General features: G+C 27.4%; 1 protein-coding gene across 2 annotated transcripts in view; it reads left to right on the top strand.

Annotated features, from left to right (window-relative positions):
* The window catches only part of LOC142329006 (hippocampus abundant transcript 1 protein), a 60,568-nt gene extending 55,349 nt beyond the window's left edge, over nt 1-5,219 (top strand). For both annotated transcript variants that reach the window (XM_075373247.1, XM_075373246.1), the window contains exon 12: nt 2,321-5,219. In XM_075373247.1, coding sequence (XP_075229362.1) covers nt 2,321-2,418 — 98 coding nt within the window. In that variant the 3' untranslated portion in view covers nt 2,419-5,219. The remainder of the gene's footprint in view (nt 1-2,320) is intronic.
* Nucleotides 5,220-14,932: the final 9,713 nt, after the last annotated feature.

Here is a 14,932-nt window from a genome sequence, read left to right as displayed (position 1 = left end):
TTAAAACAGAGTTGAAATGGAAAAATGTGGAGGGTCAGAAACAACTTGCAATTTTTTTTCTGTGGTTATTTAACATAATTGGATGAAGGATTATACTTGGAACCTCAATGAAATAGTTATTGAAAACATTAGTAACCATTTTGGGATTAGTATATGTAATACAGTCTGATATAATTTGTATTCATTGGTATTTTGTGATGCCTTCTCTATGATGTGATTAATTATGTTGCATTTTTTTTAGAGTTAACATTAACACTCAAAATTAAACTTGAATAATAATATTTAATGTGAATAATAAATAATAATAATAAGTTTTCAGCCATGTATTGATGGTTTTACTGCTGCTGTAAAAGAAAAGGGAAAATTTCTTTCTTCTCCTTTATTGATATAACAAACATTTTTTTATTAAAGCTAGTCATCATGGTGGTTTCTTTTTATTATTATTATTATTATCATCTTTTACGATCGCATAGGATCACTTTAGTTAGTCTATTATCCAAGTCTCTTCCATGGGACTGTTTGGGCCTTGCAGTCCTTCTGGTACTTTTTTATACGTTCTGATCTTTTGTGCCCTTTGTAATGTTGAAAATGTTCATGTTGTGAGTTTTTTCTTGTGAGTGTGAAGAGTAAATTTTTGTTCTTGATTTTGTTGTTTAATTTTATTTTATCAACGATTCTTCTAATGTAGGCCAATTTCCTTCAGATCCTTTCTTATTTCTCTGATCCATCTGCATTCTGTCTTGATGTTTTTCAAGTCGAGATTGTACTGTACTAACTGTTTCAGAAGTCTTGAATCTTACATCCTCATGATATGACCAAATAATCCTAGCCTCCTCTTATGCATGGTATCAGTAATGGGTTCTAACTCTTTGTGCAAGACTTTGTTGGGCACAATTCATAGTTGCCCATCTTTCTAGTACTTTTTATTGATGCAGGTTTTTTAATTCTTCTTTTGATTTTCTGGAGTCTATTCAGAGAGACTCCAGAAAAGACTGACAGAGATGGTGCAAGTATGACTAAATGACTATGATTCTTTAGATGGCATGCTATGAAATACCAGGTGTATGCTTTTAATTCCTTGTCTGTGGCAATGAAGCAAAGTAAACAAACTTTGACATTTACTGAAAAATCAATAAAATGTACCCATTTATACAGTAGCATGCAAATTGATCCGAACACAGATGATATTTAATAAAAAGTAACTTTAGTTGGAAAAAAAATCATACCTGTACAATTTGTGAATATATAGTAATTATGTCCTTTATTCTTAATTACTTCGCGTATGTATTTTGGCATTGATTCAACAAATGTGTACTACACATTTTAAACACTTAAAGTATGGGTGTGGTCAAGCAGTATAGCCAAAACATTGAAATAAACAAAAACATTCTGAGTTCAGATTAATTTCCACGCTACTACTATATATATATATATATATATATATATATATATGTGTGTGTGTGTATTTAAAAATGTCATACTAAGAAATTAAAAAAATTCCTTTTTATAGATAACAAGAAAGTTTTAAGACATTTTCTTTTAGAAACAAACATCTTTCACCAAATAAGATTAAAGCTATGTATGGCAATACATAGGTGTGGAAGTTTTATAGCATGAGAAAAGTTCAAAAGTTATTGGTATTTGAGCCTGAAACCCGGTTCTAAATGAAAGAACCTGTCACTTCATGAGGATATATTTCAAAACACCAGTTGTTAAAAATTTAAAAGTGATGTTGAAAATTAAAAAAAAGTAGAGTAATTCAGTAAACATTTAATTTAATAAACATTTAATCAAAATTATCTTGATTGTTACAGAAGAAGTCAACCAGACTATATAAAATGTGTCGCTAATATGGGGGGTATGAAGAAATAAACAGCGATTTGATGACAGTGGTGGGAGAGGGGTCTAAAATGAAGTAAATGAAATTATGTAATTTTTTAATGGATTAACGGTCTATTATCAATTCTGTAGAAAGTTTAAATTCAATTTTTTCCTTTTCTTTTATCATTGTTATGTCTTCTTTCTTTGCTTCTCTTCCTTTTCTTTGCCTTGACCCTCTTTGTTTCCTTTCTTAACTGCTATTCCTTCCTCATTGTGTTCATTACACCAGTTTTTTTCTTTTCTCTACTAATATTGACCTTGTTAGTTTTTTGTGGATTCTGTGTTTTCACAAATTTAAATTAGTATAGTTTGTATACACCTCAAAGTTATTGAAACTACTGTAGTTTGTATACTTTATGTTATTAATAGATGTTGCAAATCTTTATGTACATTCTTAAAGTAATATTATATTTTATATTATTATTATTATCTTTTTTAGGTCTCTCAATGGAAATACATTATGAAATGGAACGAAGTAAAAAGCACGATGGAATTAGTCCATTATCACCTTTAGTAGATAATTCTGCTTTACTTTGAAAACAGCTTTGTTAACCAACACTTTCTATTCATTCATTATTTAACAGCAATAAACAACATAAATTGGATAATTATTATTATATTTTAATTGCGGTTTGTTTATTTATATTGCTGCCAAATGACAGTACAGTATTTCAAAAACTATTTACAATGATAGATTAAAAATATAATAATAAAAAAAATAAAAAGTGATAATTTCTGGTAAGATTTGTAATTGTAATATAATTTTGATGAGTGTATAAATATAAATATTTAAACTGTTAAGTGATAAACTTTTTATTTTATTTTTGTCTGTGTGTTTTTTTAAACTTATTATTTATAATCAATATTATGTTTGATAAATTGTTAAGTAATTGTTATATAATTTAATCATGTAATAGTGTTGTGATATCAATAGGTTTCAATTAATTACATTGACTGATAGCTTGAATACCAATACCAAAGCCACTTAATTTATTTATTTATTATTATGATTATTATTATTATTGTCATTGTTATTACTATTATTATTTTTAATTATTTTAATATGGTATAAAAAATGATGTTTTTGTGATAATATTTGTGTATAAAAATGCACTTGGTCAGTTATTTTGGTACAATGTCTTTTTTTAAAATTTTTTTTTTAGTATAGTCTTAAAGTGAAGATCTAGATTTTAGTTTCTGAATTTTCAACCTACATACTTAAGTATATATATATATATTTTTTTTTTGTCAGACTTCTATATTTTGGGTAGTAATGTATTAGTAATTCTGTTAGAGAAACTAAATTATTTAGTTTTTTTTTTATTATAAAATAAAGTTTTTGTTATAAAAATAAATGTCATATTTTAAATACAGATATTTGTGAATTATATTATGTGCTGTGTGAGTGGTCCAAAAAAAATGTATTCACTATTTCCTAGTCCATCTCTCGTGACAAATTTGACCTGACATGACAATTTTTGGTACTGAGATTGGTTATGGCATGTATTCAAACTGACTACCAGCAGTTTCTATAAAACATCCATGGCGTCGAACTGTACACCGAACTACATCTGTTGGTGTGTCTGGTGTAATGGCAGCACATGACTCTACGATTTTTTCACTTAGCTCGTCAATTATTGTTGGTTTTTGTTGATATACCTTTGAAAAATAAGGGGCTAACCAAACCACGCACTAATAGACTATACCACACAGCAATCCCCAGTAGATTCACTGCCCTGTCCACATAAGTGTGAGGATTTTCAGGAGCTCAGTAGACAATTGTGGTGATTCACAGTACTGTTAAGTTTGAATTTTGCCTCGTCAGTCCACACAAACGTCCCTGAAAATTCCTCATCCTCACCAACCATGTGCTGAAACCGTTCACAGTACTCCATCCTTCAATCTGGGTCGTCCTCATTCATTACATGTAGCAGTCTTGGAATGTATGCTTTCCACTTTGCACTCTTCAGAATACGTCTTACACTTGACTGGCTCACACCACTGTTGCGTGCTCCCTGGTTTGCTGATTTTTGCAGTGATCGGATGAAATGTTGCGACACCACAGCACTGGATGTCGGACTTGTAGCTTTTGTGGTCGGCTGGATCATTCCTTAGGCACATCTTTAAACTCTCTGCCACTGCTGTTGTACCTCATGAATGTTTTCGTACTTCCAGTACCACTTCATCAGTACAGCCTTGCGTTCAACAAATGATAAGTGAACCTCAGCCATTCTTGCTACTCGACTGTTTTCTGCTGCACTGGCTAATATGACAGGCTCGTTCCACCACCAACCACCCGAACATGCGCGACATAAATTGCCAGCTCCACCTGTGACAACAGATTTAATACCTTACATTACACTACACATTGGATTAGTGAGTGTAACTCTAGATATTATTTAATTACAAACAGCGAGTACATTTTTTTGGACCCTTCTGTATTTTGAAATATTACTTGGGTACTCAGAAAATCCTCTGACATCAACATAAAAAAAGTTTAATGTGGCATTTTAATAAATCTGTTAATTAAAAACTTTTCATTTTCATTTGCTTGGGTGTATAATAAAGAAATATTAATTATTATTTGTGATTCCTTGTTTTGTCTTGTGCAGTTTAAAGCCAAAAGTAACAGTTTTAATGTTACATGACTAAAATTGAGACGATTAATAATTTGACCTTTAAAGATTTGATTTAGTTTTGATTAAATTATTTATCAAATACTATATGAACATTTTTTGATTATATTATCATTTATAACAAAACAATGCAAGAAGTAAAGTTGAATTAGATGTATTTTGATGTAAAGTGCATTAATTTTTTATTTTAATATGGTAGATAATCTGAGAAGAAACACAATCTTGAATGTGGTGTTATTTCCAATATAACCATTTGCTATGAACTGATTGAGTTATATTGCATCTCTTAGTTTTTGTATATTGGACAACTCACTTTTTAATTAGATAAAAAAATATTTTTGTGTTACTTTATTTTCAGTTTTTTACGATTTCTTCTTCAGTACACTATAAATTGGAATTACAGAAGTTATGTTATTACAGAAGGCATGGAAGTTTGGCTCTATGTATGTGTATACTTTTGCATAATTATGTGTGTATAGAATTTGTATAATTTTATGTGTACTGTAAATTCCTGTATTTATTCTATCTTATGAAATTTTTTTTGTCATGAAGAGAATTTATTTTTTTTTGTGTTTCATTTAATTTGTATATAGAATATTGTAAAAAAAAGTATATTCAATTTTAACTACAGTTTCAGTGTTATAAATATTTTTAAATAAATTCTTTATTTTAATTCCTTTATATGAGTTATCTACTACTACATTCCAGGTATATATATATATATTAAAAATATATATAATATTAAGTTACTAAATCAGTAAAATTTTATTATAATTGTATTATTTTAAAACTAATAATTTCTTTATTAGTAAATATTTATTATAATTTGTACTTACAGTATCTAATTATGTATCTTATTTTTACTTAACCTAAAATTGTTAAATTTAAATAAATCTTTAGTAATTTTAATTTTTTTATTAAGAAACTAAATATCGATAATTGTTTTTTCTTTAATTTAATAAAATTCTTCTTGTACAGCATTTCATTATTAATTTGAAAACTTTTCATCTGTGTTATAAAAGGAAGTAATAATATGTAGGATTTCTGTTGTTTTTTTTTTAAACAGTTAAAAATATTTAAATTCAGCAGGTATTTTATTATCCATTGGAGCTTAATTTACTACTTGGAAAAACAACCTCTTCAAAATTCTAAAAAAATATTTCTGTTTTGTGATGGAAATTGTTTTAAATTTTAATTTTTATTTACTTTTCCTTCAAAGTTCTTTGCTAAATACTTCTTGAATCACTAGAGGAAACATTTTTGGTCAGGTGAAGCCTTCTTTAAACTTAAAAAACAGGTTTTTACTTATTTTAACTAAAGATTTATAAAAAGATGTTTCAAATCGTATTTGCTTAAATTAAATTCTTATTAAAACTATGATGCTCATCCTGAGCAAGTAAATTCTGAAAAGTTTTGGTAAGTTTAGGTAAGTTTAGGTGTGAAAGTCTGTTTAGCTGTTCTTACATGATTCTTGAAAAGATTGACTTAAATTGAGAAAAATTATTAAAAAGTCTAATTTAAATTTTTATTAATATGAATTATTAATTTACATTTTATTTGATATTATGTTTTGAAACAAGTAAAATACAATAAAAAATATTGATTTTGAGAGAAGCCAATTAAATTTTTTTATTATAAATATCTCCTTTTAAGATTTGTTCTTATCAGAAAGTATATTATAAGTATATAATTACAGGTCGTTGAAAATGTAACAGAATTTTAGTGTATTATAACTGTTTAAAAGATAACTTTATAAGTACGTTATTATGCTTATGTTTAGATATAATAGTTTTTTTTTTAAATGGCGAAGTTAACCGCTTGTGATGTCTGAATACTTGATATTTGTAATGATATACAAATTTTCTTGTATCAAATCTTTTTCTCTGGTATGCTCAATTTGTGCTGCATGCTACAGTATTAAGTGAGCTGAAATGATAATACAAACCTGTATTTTCTATTTTACCTATTTTTAATGTACCTCATCTGTACCTACCTTTTTTCCTAGCAATATATCTTGATAAATTTTCCCAATTGTTCCTAGTGCTTTCTTATTCTATTTAATATTAAATGTTATGTAAACTTTGTTTCAGAAGTGCAAAAGTTTATTTCTTGGAGAAATAAACTTAAAATGAGAAGAAACTCTAAACAAAAGTTTATTTCTTTAACTTTCATCTCCTGTAGATTTTTCATGTTTGTATTTAGACATTTTATTTGTTATTTTTTATATGCTTAGAAATGTGGTTGTCAATTACCTACTTTTTTAAATTTGTATTATTTTTTTTTGTAGAAAAATGTATTATGTTTGAAAAATCAGTATTATTAATTTATTGGATATTTAAATGTATATCACAATAATGTTTTCTTTATTAATGAATTAAATTGCTGTTTTGATAATAAAACTTTAAAAAATAATTTGAGATGTTGTACAAGGAAAATTTCATTATTTTAATAAATAAAATAGTTATTTTGAGCATGTTTCAGTTGAACTTTACATCATTTCTAGTTTAATTATCAATTAGTTTTTAAAAAATATTTCTAAATTGTAACCTTTTTAACTTCATATATTATTAATGCAGTTATTTTAAGATTTTCAGTAAATATTATTAATGCCCTAGACTTGAAACGGTATCAGATTTATATAAAATTGCAGACAATTCATGCAACAGTCGTGCAGTATCAGGGATTATACAAGTAGGCCAAATAAAACCAGCCCCAGGAAATAAGAATTTAAAAATGAAAAGCAAAAAGAAATGTTAGATTACTGACAGTTATTGATTCTTGATTAAAGTGCTTTTGAAAAAAGAAATGTTTAAAATGTTGCAATGTAATTTTAAAGTCTGTTCAAAATGCTCACCGCTAGTCCTTATACAAAGTTCAGCATAGCGGATCTTGTTCAGGAAAACATTTTGCAATTCTTCAACTGGAATCCTAAGAATCTCTTGACATATGTTGTCTTTAGGCTCTTCCAACATCCGTGGGTTGTTCTTGTAGACTATCACTTTCAGATAGGCCCAGAGGTAAAAATCACTTGGCAATAAGTCGGAGATCAGGGTGGCCGCAAGTCCTCAGTGATTGTTCTATCCTTTGTGAAATCTCAGTGGATTCTAGTGAGAGACCGATCAGAAGTGTGGCAAGTCGCTCTGTCTTATTGGAAGTATCCATGAGAAGGTTCTTCTAGAGTCAAGTTATGCATAAATTCTCCATACAGTTGTAAATAGATGTCGGTATTAACAGTCTCCTCAAAGAATATTGGTCCAGTGATCTGACTTCATGAAACTGCACACTGAACATCAATTTTTTAAATCATGGAATGTTTTCTGATGGGTTTCATTTGGGTTCTGTGTAGCATAGTGCCATGTATTCTGAGAATTGACATAATCTGATAAACGGAACCACGCTTTATCTGTTGAATTGAAGAGAAAAGGAACAAAGAATCCTTCGCTAATATTCTGTTAAGAACCACTGGCAGTAATTTACTCGTTCATCGTATCATGTTGTTTTAATTCATGCATAACACTTGCATGATAGACTTTCTTTTGTAAAGTATATAAGTATTTGTGAAGTATATGCAAACATGATGTTTGAAAAACCCCTGTTTATTGGGCTAATCAACGTGTTGACTTGTGAGGACTCCTAATAAGATTCGCTTTATCAGCAACAACTTCTGCAGCTTAAGCAGTTGGTTGTTTCATTCTCTTTGCTTTGGTAACAGAGCCGGTTTTTCACTAAATTTTGAATTGTTGATTTTGTATGAAAACATTACTTCTAGGATACATCCCTTGAAACCTTTCATGAACCAAATTTATTCCAGTTGTTTGAACTTATTATTACATAATGAAAACGCGCTGCTCAGTTGAATACACCATGACCCACAAACATTACAGACTCACTGAACCGGGAACGGAAAGCTGAAGGCTTACGACTGGGTCAATGACCTTTAATTAATACGCATGCACATCAAACATACCATCATATTCTGACACAGATGTGTCGGAAGATACTGTGCAGATGGCTGAGACCAATTTTATTTGGTACATTGCATCTGGTAGTTTTACTTTTTTCACCACCTTGCTCCAGTCTAAGTTTTTCTCTTCATAATCTTGTAAGATCTTTCATTCATTAAACTGCTTAACATCTCCATATATTTTTCTTCCTTTGCAATTCATCTATTTTTCCTTCTATTAGATATATTTTTAAAAATATTTTCTTCCAATAATTTTTCATTTATTATCTGCTTTTATTATTGGTATTTATGAAATAGATTGTTTTTTTGTGACTATTAAAACATTTAAAAAACATATTAAACATATTAAAAAATAAATTCGCTATTTAAAAAATTTAACACTACTTAACATTATTTAAAGAATAAATGTCATAGCCCTTTTGTTGCTCTTTAAAAGTACACATAGCCATTCTTGATGTATTCTGTTGTGATTTATAATATTGTGTGCCAATGTGAATAAAACTTGTTTTAATGAGTAATATTTAAGTTAAATACCTACAAATTTTGAATGTGAACACAAAAATATGGAGGTATTACTGCTTTAATTTCAACAACATTAATTAGATCTTTATATATATTATAGATATTCTTTTTTTTTTAATTTATCCTTTCCTTATATTTTGCTTTGTGTTACTATCATTTAAAAATCAACTTTTTGCTCCTGCTAAATCTGTAGAAAAATGAATAATTTTTTAATGATATCAAAAACAGTATTATAAATTTTTCTTCTTGAAGTGCTTCACAGTTGCATTCCAGTTTTGTATAAATTGTGATGATAGAAATCCTTATGACAAAATTAAATCTGTGCAGTATATAATTTAATCATCTTTTAGGCTTCAGGAATGGAATGGAATGCAAGGTTGGCGGGAGTTTATTTCTCCCTACTTATCGCAGAACCTGGACAGAGTCCCTTGCTGCTGGATGATTCTAATCGGGCTTGTTTTTTTAAAAGGGTTATTTTAAATGGCGGGTCTAATTTTTTAAGTTTTGTTTATTATTTAGTGATTTTAAGACGGATTTAGTTGCATTCCAATCCGTTGTTGAACCAGCGTTATTGAACCCATTTTATGGGCCAACCGCGGAAGGCTAGGCTTATGAAGCCTGTCCTCCCGACGTAATTCCCCTTCAGACCGTCTACTGAAGTCCTTTCGGTGCTAACGCTTCATAGGCTAGCAGGAATACGCCACAACAGGGCACTAACTATAAGGAGGGAGCAATGCAACCCCTACTCCGGAGGAGTCGCAATTGCTGGTTTATTTTACTCTACTTGTAAGTTTTAAAAAGGAGAGGTTGTGTAGAAGCTCTTCATCCGCTTCTGCTATGGCTGCCCTTCAGGACGCTTTAGGCTTCAATATTATCCAAGACGCAGGATGATGACTATTTTAAAACTCGCTTAAAACATATTATTTACTGAAAATCTTCTAATAATATGTAGGAATTTTAACTGTTTATGATTGATGATGAATCTCAAAATCTAGCACAGTCTGTATCTTGTACAGATTTTCATCAAATTGAGATAAGATTATAATTACTGGATTTATAGTGTTTATATTACTCATGTATTTAAATAAATATAAAACTGTTTGGTGTTATGTTTCTCGCTTTTTTCCATTTTTTATGATCTCATAAAATTTCATTTTGATTTTTATAATATATATATATATATATATATATATATATATATATATATATATATATATATACTTACAAACATATTACGATATTTAAATATATGTCGTAACAAACATAGATTAATATTTTAAACTTTTTTATCATTATTTGTGTTGTAGTAGGTTAATTAAATTTATTTTTTCTTGTAGTTTTTCAGTGTTTCTTTATTATAATTGTTGTTACTGTACTGTAATTTATGTTATTAGTGGCTAAATGTATTGCAGTTCTGTCTTGTAAGTATTTCGAATTTTATTATTTATTTTATATTTTTAGTACAACCCTACTCTAACATGATCTAGTAAACTGTGAGTTTAGTAGAGATAATGTAAATTTTTATTAATTATCCCTGCTGATAAATAAAGTAATTAGTCATAGGAAAATAATTTAATTTTTGTTTTATGAAACAATTGTTTTATCATTTTTTTTACAATGTTTTATTAATCTTTATGTAAAAGATTTATGGAATTTAGCAATTGCTGTGCTCAAATTTACTCATTTTATACAACTAAAACTGTGTTTGTTCTAAGGAAGTTAGAATTCATGTATCCTTATGTATTAACCTGTGCAGAATGTGTTATTGTAATATTTTAATGAGGTCGAATTTATATTACTTCCATCACTTTTCAAAGATATCAAATATATATCAAAATAATTTTTTTTTTTTTTTTTTTTTAAAAAGAAAATTTTGCTAAATGGTTACTGAAATAGATTTGAAAATAAAATTTACTCAATAACTGTTTACTGAAAATATGTAACTAAAATATAAATTTTGATGACCAGTTTGATCATATGATGATACTGAGAAATAAGAATTAAAAAAAGTTATTAGTAACTGTTTCATAAGTATTGTTAATGTCATTATTAATTACTAATTAATTGTTATTCTAATTTCTCAATAGATTGATGATGACTGTTTAGCTAAAGAAATGACCTAGATTTACATGTGTTTTTTTTAATATTATATTTACATAGTTTTTGAATGTTTTTTTATTTTTTTAAAAAAAGAATATATATGAATTTTTATAGTAGTAACAAATTAAATAACTACAAAAATCTAAAAACTGATTGATGTTTTAGGGAAAGATGTTAAAAGAATAAACTGTTGTTGAAATATATTAATTTTTTTGTAACTACTGACTAATTATAAGTGATACCTAATTTCTGGAGATCCGTTTTATTGATAAAAAAATGATATCTGAATAAACAATAATAATCTTTCTTTTTTTAATGCATCTTGCTTTTTATGATAGGTTTTATCTCCAATTAAACATGTTACAGTAGGGTTTAACATTATTTTAATTAACTTTTTTTAATTTTTTTTTAAACATATGTGATCTGATGCAATGATGATGGTGTTCTGTAGAATTATAGTTTGTTTGGAGTGTTGTAATTAATACATTTAATTTAATTTTGGATTAATAATTAATTATAAAGTGGATGTATTTTATGAAAGATCTAGTCCATCCAATAATGTAAATTAAATGTATATATTTATATTATATAATATGTAGGGGTTGCTTATTGTTATATTAATTTATTTTTACATTATGCACCTAACAAACACTTGTGAATACATTTAGGCGTGCGTGCGCGAACACACACACAGTAACATTTTTAATTTTTTTGAATTGATAGCATTATTTGCACAATTTTTTTTAATTGCTGTTTTATGTATTTTGTATATTTCCTATTTTCTTATTGCAGTTAATTTGTGTAATGAATTTTTATTATTATTACTATTAATGTATAAGCTTTTCTTCACTATAATTAAAGTTAAAATATTTTTATTGTTAATTGCTGCAATTTCCAATGATATTGATGTTTTTGTTTTATTATTAAAAGCAAGAAAATGATATAAATGAATTTGATAAAATGGTACAAATATACATTTTTTTCTTTGTAAAAACACTGAAATTTTTTAAAATTTTATCTTTATATTGTTTAAAGTTTTTTGTATAGTTTGTTTAAACTGTTGTTAGCTATTTTAGCTTGTGTAACTGTTTACACGAAATGAAACAGGTGTAAGTTATGACAGTAAAAGTTAGTCGTGTTGGAATAAGCAGCCAATTACATCACTGTTTTTTCTAGATATTAATTATTTTATTTGACTTTTATCTCCTATTTTTATACCCTAGATAACAGCATTCCTAAAACTATTCATGAAAAACAAACTGTTACTATTTTTGTACGCAAAAAAAGATGGCATGCTATTGTTAGTGTGTATTTGGTGTTGATTTTAAGTACAATGTTGTAGCCACTCTCAGTTTAAGCCTTGATAATTCTATCAAGGGAGACTAATTGTAGTATAATGATCGGATAATTTCTCCCAGAAGTTTATACTTCCAGCTTGTGATTAATTCAATAATGAAATAAAAGCGACCTGTTCTAGGAAAGTGGATGTTAGAGTAAGTGACATAATTTGCATGAAAGTAGATTGTCGGTTTTTAGGTTAACAGGTGTTAAGATTGCTTCAATAAATTCTTTTGATGAAGTAAAAATGATCCTCTCTAACTTCTTTGTTTGTTAATTTGTTATTTATACTTTAAATATTTTTGTAGTATGTCCAATTGAAAGATACCTAAAGATTATTTATTTAACTAGAGGGTTCCATTCATAAGAGACCTGTTTCATTTCATCTCTAGAATTGAATATTTTTTATTGTATTATTTATTTTTTCAAAAATTAAAGATTGCTCATTGATGGATACAGCTTATAAAGTAAGATAAAAAGTTTTTTTTATGAGATGACAGGCATAGACTGCTTCAGTCATTTTGCTCTATGAGAATGGACATTTGTTGCATATGAAAAATGCCATGCCTGACTGGGATTTGAACCCAGGACCTCCGGATGAAAGGCTGAGATGCTGTTTTATTCATTTGAATATTTACATTTACCAGTTTATAGTTTCACAGACTATTTTTTAGTTATTAAATATTCCATTTCATTAGTCATTTTTTTCAATTGGCTACTTTCATGTAATATTGAAATTAGACATTTTTTTTTGGAATGTGAGAAGTTGAAGCCTGTTGTTTGTGTAAAATGACCTTTCTATTTTTGGCCAAAAGTTAGGATCCCATCAGACACAGTCTCACGACGAATAACACCAAAAGATCTTCAGTGGGTAGACTGGAAGGGGAATCGAGTCAGGAGAGGGATGCAAATATCTTTCTAATCTTCCAAGGAGTAACCCGAGTAAAAATATTTTAAAACCTGATCTACAAAGGATTAGAATGCAATCCCCAACTCTGTCCATCTTTAAATGAAATCAAATATATAACTGCCTTTAAAAAAATTAAATACCCACCAGATGATTAGAAAGATCCAGCAGCAAGGGACTGAGTCCAGTTCTGTGATGCATAAGGGGAAAAATATTCCTAATACCGTGGCATTCTTTTCTGATCTTGTCCGTGTGATGATCGCTCTCTGATGAATTATTAAAATTTTTTAAAGGTAAGTAAGGATATTAGTAACATTATTATTTTCATTGTATTTATTGGTGTATTGATAGTTTAATTATTCAACTGTTTACATTATTACATGATTATTTGAATTCTGCATTCTAAGCAAAAGAATGTAACATTTGACAGTTAAAAAAATTATTTTAGTTAATGTAACAATTGCATCCTGGAAAATTAGAAAAATTAATATTCACTACAAAGGATATATTGATTTTTAACTTGCTGTCATGTTTATATGATACTTGTCTTTAAAAGATTGTGAAATGAAACTGGTGATACAAATAACCCTTGACAATTTAAATCTCTTTCGCATTTTAAAAACTTGAGAAAAATTAATAATCAAATGTATATATTGTTTTTTCTTAAAAATTCAACATTTACAGAAAAATTAATTCCTTTTCTTAAGTATTTTGGAGACAAATTATGTTGAAAAACTGTATGGTGTTACCAACAGAATAGTAGTAATCTCGATATATTTTCATAAAAAATTATTTATGAAAAAAATTTGAACATTTTGTTATATTTTTTTTTAAGAAAGATTTTATTAATGATAGTAAGGGATGTTGATTATCAATACATATTTAGACTAACCTTGAAATCCTACACTTATTTTATCTTGTATCATAATTATTATTATGTAGAAAAAAACAGTTGTCTCAAGTTTTTTTTTTTATAAATGTCATTATTTAAAAAAAAAATTAAGTTACAGAAACAAGAAAAGTATAAAAATGTTTAACACCCTGTCATAATAAGCTACATAAAGCTTTTTCCTCAGGTTTTACCCTGTTGTCCTTTTTCCAGATTGGGTCACATATGATAAAAATTGCTTAATAATTTATGTTTAAGCTGCTGGGATATAGTTCTTAAAATACAAGATCATTTAACCTATACACAGTGTATCTTGTTCAAGTGTTACTTCATCTTAGAAGATAAAGTAATATACTTAAGTATCTTTATTAGTATTAACAGTTTCTATTATGATATAATAACCTTCTATTATGATATAATTTGTAGTTAGTGTTATTAACTATTTATTTAATCTAGTTTAAGGCAGTTCTACCAACATGATCTTTTGCAACTTAATTTGTATAGGACACTTTGAGTTTGAGAATAAACTCATAGTTCATCTGTTTTCATAAATTATTTTTTTTTCTTTTTTTTTAAATTATTTTATCTGTAAGTACTTTTTATATTTTTAATATTTATGAAAATTGATATAAATTACTTGATGTGTAATTTTTATTAATTTAATCTTGAATATGAAGTAATAGTTTGAAAGCGTA

This window comes from Lycorma delicatula, chromosome 8, assembly GCF_047948215.1.
Source record: "Lycorma delicatula isolate Av1 chromosome 8, ASM4794821v1, whole genome shotgun sequence".
In the NCBI taxonomy this organism is placed as follows: Eukaryota; Metazoa; Arthropoda; class Insecta; order Hemiptera; family Fulgoridae; genus Lycorma; species Lycorma delicatula.
This window is presented reverse-complemented; position numbering and strand designations above follow the sequence as displayed.